The following is a 4851-nucleotide window of genomic DNA, read 5'->3' as shown; positions in this document are numbered from 1 at the left end:
GTAGCGGAGAGAGTGTAGTGGAGAGAGTGGCATCATAAGGTCTCTGTGTAGTGGAGAGAGTGGCATCATAAGGTCTCTGTGTGGTGGAGAGGGTGGCATCATAAGGTCTCTGTGTGGTGGAGAGGGTGGCATCATAAGGTCTCTGTGTGCCTGGGAGAGGGTGTAGTGGAGAGAGTGGCATCATAAGGTCTCTGTGTAGTGGAGAGGGTGTAGTGGAGAGGGTGGCATCAAAAGGTCTCTGTGTAGTGGAGAGAGTGGCATCATAAGGTCTCTGTGTAGTGGAAAGAGAGGCATCATAAGGTCTCTGTGTAGTGGAGAGAGTGGCATCATAAGGTCTCTGTGTAGTGGAGATGGGGTAGTGGAGAGGGTGGCATCATAAGGTCTCTGTGTAGTGGAGAGAGTGGCATCATAAGGTCTCTGTGTAGTGGAGAGAGTGGCATCATAAGGTCTCTGTGTGGTGGAGAGGGTGGCATCATAAGGTCTCTGTGTGGAGGAGAGGGTGGCCTTATAAGGTCTCTGTGTGCCTGAGTGGAAACTCTAAAAATTGAAGTGGATAAATAACCTCTGTTTATCTATAAGTAAAGACAATAAACAAAACGTATTGTTCTTGACAGCACAGAATCACTTGACACCTGACCATGAGGTTACACATTAGCTGTTAGTCCTTAATTCAATTCAAGGTTATTTATATAGCGCCAAAACAATATCATTGTCTCAAGGCGCGTTACAGAGCCCCCATAGAGAAAGTACAATGGCGACAGGGGCAAGTAAAAGCTCCCTGTTAATCAAGAAGAAACCTTAAGCTGAACCGCAGGACAAAAGGGGGAAGAGATAGTAAGGGTAGGGGGGGGTTGGCCTTGTCTCTTCGCTAGTGTTTGTTCCTCACCTTCTGGACCTCTAGAGGAGACACACACACACACACACACACACACACACACACACACACACACACACACACACACACACACACACACAGCGTCTCATCACCCCTTACCACTTGGTTTCTTTTCCGTGTTTTATGTAACATTTGCGACCCCCCTCTCTGTCTCTCTCCATCTCCACAGACCTCCCTCCCTGCCTGCCGATCAGAATGAGTGAATGACAGGCAACCAAACCAGCCAATCAAGAGCGAGTGGTGTCTCCGACCTCATTGCCTCATTGGTCAGCTACAAGAACAGCCCTGAACAGGTTGACTTCCTGTTCCCCATACGGTGCCCAAGTGAAGCCTGAGCACAGAGCTGTGAAGGAGGAGCGTAGTGTGTGTGTGTGTATGTCAATAAGAGTGTGTGAGGAGTGTGTGAGGAGTACGGTGGCGATGCCATCCCTCTGTTCCATCATGTGGCTCAAGCGTGGCTCTAAACCGAGGAGAAGTCTCCGTTGTCCTGCCCTCAACACAGGCCAACACTGACCCTCCCCAAATACACACACACACACGTGCTCTCACACACACACACCAGGAACATGGCTCCTCTCCCTCCTAGCTGATAGGAGCTGACCACCCCCCCAGGTCTCGGTCCTCTCTGCGGGCCCAGTGTTTCAGGCCCCCCCCCCCCCCCCCACCACACACACAGACCTGCAGCCGCTGCCCTGAGCCGCCCGCCACCGCCGCTGCGGCCACTGCCACCGCTAACGCTACTGCTGTTCCGCCCGTGGCCTGCAGATGGCAGCAGAGGACGGCTTCAAGTTCCGCGTGCTCTTCGCTTTGGGTCGCGAGCGCCCGGGGGACCTGGAGCTGGCCCCGGGGGACCTGCTGACGGTGGGGCCAGGACTGTGCCAGGCGGAGGGGTACCAGGAGGGGGCGGAGGGCGCCCCCGCAAGCTTGGGCTGGCTGTCAGGGGTGAAGGATCTCACGGGTGAGAGGGGCGACTTCCCCGGAACCTACGTGGAGTACGTGGGCAGGGTCAAGACGGATACGCCCAGTCAGATGCCACGCCCACAGAGGCCGCTGCCCCCTACGCCACCAACACACACACAGCTTGGAAAGACTAAGACAGGTGAGAGATTTATTTATGTATTTATTTGCACACACACAAACAAACACACGTGCACACAACCTGGGTACTGTTCGGCGACGCTCGCTAAGCGGTTTAGCGAGCTAAATTCCAGGCTAAAAAAAGACAACACCGCTTTAGCGAGTTCGGCGTACCAACTTTTGCTCGATAACCATGGTAATTAATCGCTTAGCACTAACCTGCTCCAGGGCAGGCTAACCAAAGTTTAGCTGGCTAAACTTGCCACATCCACGCCAAAAGGAGGGATCCCATTGACAAGGAGTCATATTATAGTTTGATTGGCGTAGGAAGAGTTCTTTGCGATCGCCAAGAAGATCCATTTCTCCATCATGATGAGTTCTTGTATAAGCGCTACCGATCCACCCGACAAGGAATAATTCATTTAAAAGACTTTCTCGAGTCATTTATTGCATACAACCACCGTCGAACATTGAATGTCTTCACTTTCTTGCGACTGCCTTCATTTTTGTAATGTCGGCGATGCGGAGAACAAAGCACTCATAATTATATGACATTGGTACAGTTGATAAACCAGAAATAACTTTCATTAGCAGCCTGAGACGTGATTTTTAGTTTGCACATGAATAGCCTACTAACGTTTTCTTTGATCCCAGGAAATTTGAGCACATAACCCATCTCCATTACGGAGATATTGGCTAAAGTTGTTTTACCTACTTTAACTTACATCATTGCAAACATTTAGTTTAGCAAACGTGTCTAGTTTTTGTGCAGTAGTGAATGGTGGATGGTGGAGGTGGATGGTAAGGTGGATGCATGATAAGAAGAGAGAAATAAACACAATTTATTTGCATTGCTTCAATTTATTGAATTTCTTATTAATACATTCACATTTAGTCATTTAGCAGACAGTTTTATTCAAAGCGATTTAAAACTAGAATTCTTACGAAGGTGAGGGGAGTCGAATCGGTGATCTGCTGTATGCAAGTCATACGCTCTACCCACTGCACCAAAGTCACATGTTAGGCTACTGAAAAGATATCACTTCTTAGACAGCCTATAGACAGTTTCTTTAATGCTGTCGCAGTCGCAGCAGTGTTGAATTTTGACATGATTATGGTCTTGAATTCTTCATAACGCGTTCATGGTCATATCCTGCCTTAGCGGAGAAAAAAATGAGCCTATTTCTTTGAGTTTAGACAATGGTGCCGTTATAAATATCATGGTTTTGGTGATCGACCTCTCCTGCCTTTTGAAGAGGGACGTACACGCGCAATTTAATTCTTACGAAGGTGAGGGGAGTCGAACCGTTGATCTGCTGTATGCAAGTCATACGCTCTACCCGCTGCACCAAAGTCACATGTTAGGCAACTGAAAAGATATCACTTCTTAGACAGCCTATAGACAGTTTCTTTAATGCTGTCGCAGTCGCAGCAGTGTTGAATTTTGACATGATTATGGTCTTGAATTCTTCATAACGCGTTCATGGTCATATCCTGCCTTAGCAGAGAAAAAAAATGAGCCTATTTCTTTGAGTTTAGACTATGGTGCCGTTATAAATATCATGGTTTTGGTGATCGACCTCTCCTGCCTTAGCGAGCTAGTTAATCTCCAGTTGCGAGCTAAATTAATTATCTTAGCTTCAGTTGTACGCTGAACAGGGCCCTGGTCTTTTCTGGTTTGTGAAGTGCTAGACTACCTTATGTAGTGCCTAGCTTTCCTGTGGAGGTGTGTCCTGTGGAGGTGTGTCCTGTGGAGGTGTATCCTGTGGAGGTGTATCCTGTGGAGGTGTGTCCTGTGGAGGTGTGTCATGTGGAGGTGTGTCATGTGGAGGTGTGTCCTGTGGAGGTGTGTCCTGTGGAGGTGTGTCATGTGGAGTTGTGTCCTGTGGAGGTGTTTCCTGTGGAGGTGTGTCATGTGGAGTTGTGTCCTGTGGAGGTGTGTCCTGTGGAGGTGTGTCTTGTGGAGGTGTGTCCTTTCATGTCCTGTGGAGGTGTGTCCTGTGGGGGTGTGTCCTGTCTTGTGGAGGTGGGTCCTGTGGAGGTGTGTCCTGTCTTGTGGAGGTGTGTCCTTTCATGTCCTGTGGAGGTCTGTAGTGTAGTGTAGTGTTGTGTAGGGTGGTTTAGTGTAGGGTAGTGTAGTGTAGTGTAGGGTAGTGTAGTGTAGGTTGGTGTAGTGTAGGGTAGGGTAGTGTAGTGTAGGGTAGTGTAGTGTAGGTTGGTGTAGTGTAGTGTAGTGTAGGGTAGTGTAGTGTAGGGTAGTGTAGTGTAGGGTAGTGTAGTGTAGGGTAGTGTAGTAAAGTGTAGGGTAGTGTCGGGTAGCGTGGTGTAATGGCACTGGTGCCAGTCTGTGTAGTGTAGTGTAGTGTAGGGTAGTGTAGTGTAGGGTGGTATAGTGTAGTGTAGTATAGTGTAGGGTGGTGTAGTGTAGGGTAGGGTGGTGTTATGGCACTGGTGCCAGTCTGTGTAGTGTAGTGTAGTGTAGTGTAGTGTAGTGTAGTGTAGTGTAGTGTAGGGTAGTGTAGTGTAGTGTAGGGTGGTGTAGTGTAGGATAGTGTAGTGTAGTGTAGTGTAGTGTAGGGTAGTGTAGTAAAGTGTAGGGTAGTGTCGGGTAGCGTGGTGTAATGGCACTGGTGCCAGTCTGTGTAGTGTAGTGTAGTGTAGGGTAGTGTAGTGTAGGGTGGTATAGTGTAGTGTAGTATAGTGTAGGGTGGTGTAGTGTAGGGTAGGGTGGTGTAATGGCACTGGTGCCAGTCTGTGTAGTGTAGTGTAGTGTAGTGTAGTGTAGTGTAGGGTGGTGTAGGGTAGTGTAGTGTAGTGTAGTGTAGGGTAGGGTACTGTATGGTGGTGTAGTGTAGGGTAGGGTGGTGTAATGGCACTGG

The 4851-nt window shown here is 48.8% G+C and overlaps 1 protein-coding gene across 1 annotated transcript in view; it reads left to right on the top strand.

Annotated features, from left to right (window-relative positions):
* Positions 1-1489: 1489 nt before the first annotated feature.
* Positions 1490-4851, top strand: part of LOC308360134 (phosphatidylinositol 3-kinase regulatory subunit gamma-like) — a 14590-nt gene continuing 11228 nt past the window's right edge. Inside the window, exon 1 of the mRNA XM_080831906.1 lies at positions 1490-1994. Coding sequence (XP_080688032.1) covers positions 1661-1994 — 334 coding nt within the window. The 5' untranslated portion in view covers positions 1490-1660. The remainder of the gene's footprint in view (positions 1995-4851) is intronic.

This window comes from Sprattus sprattus, assembly GCF_963457725.1.
Source record: "Sprattus sprattus genome assembly, chromosome: 2".
Taxonomy (NCBI): domain Eukaryota; kingdom Metazoa; phylum Chordata; class Actinopteri; order Clupeiformes; family Clupeidae; genus Sprattus; species Sprattus sprattus.
The sequence above is the reverse complement of the archived record's forward strand: the minus strand, read 5'-3'. Positions and strand labels throughout refer to the sequence as shown.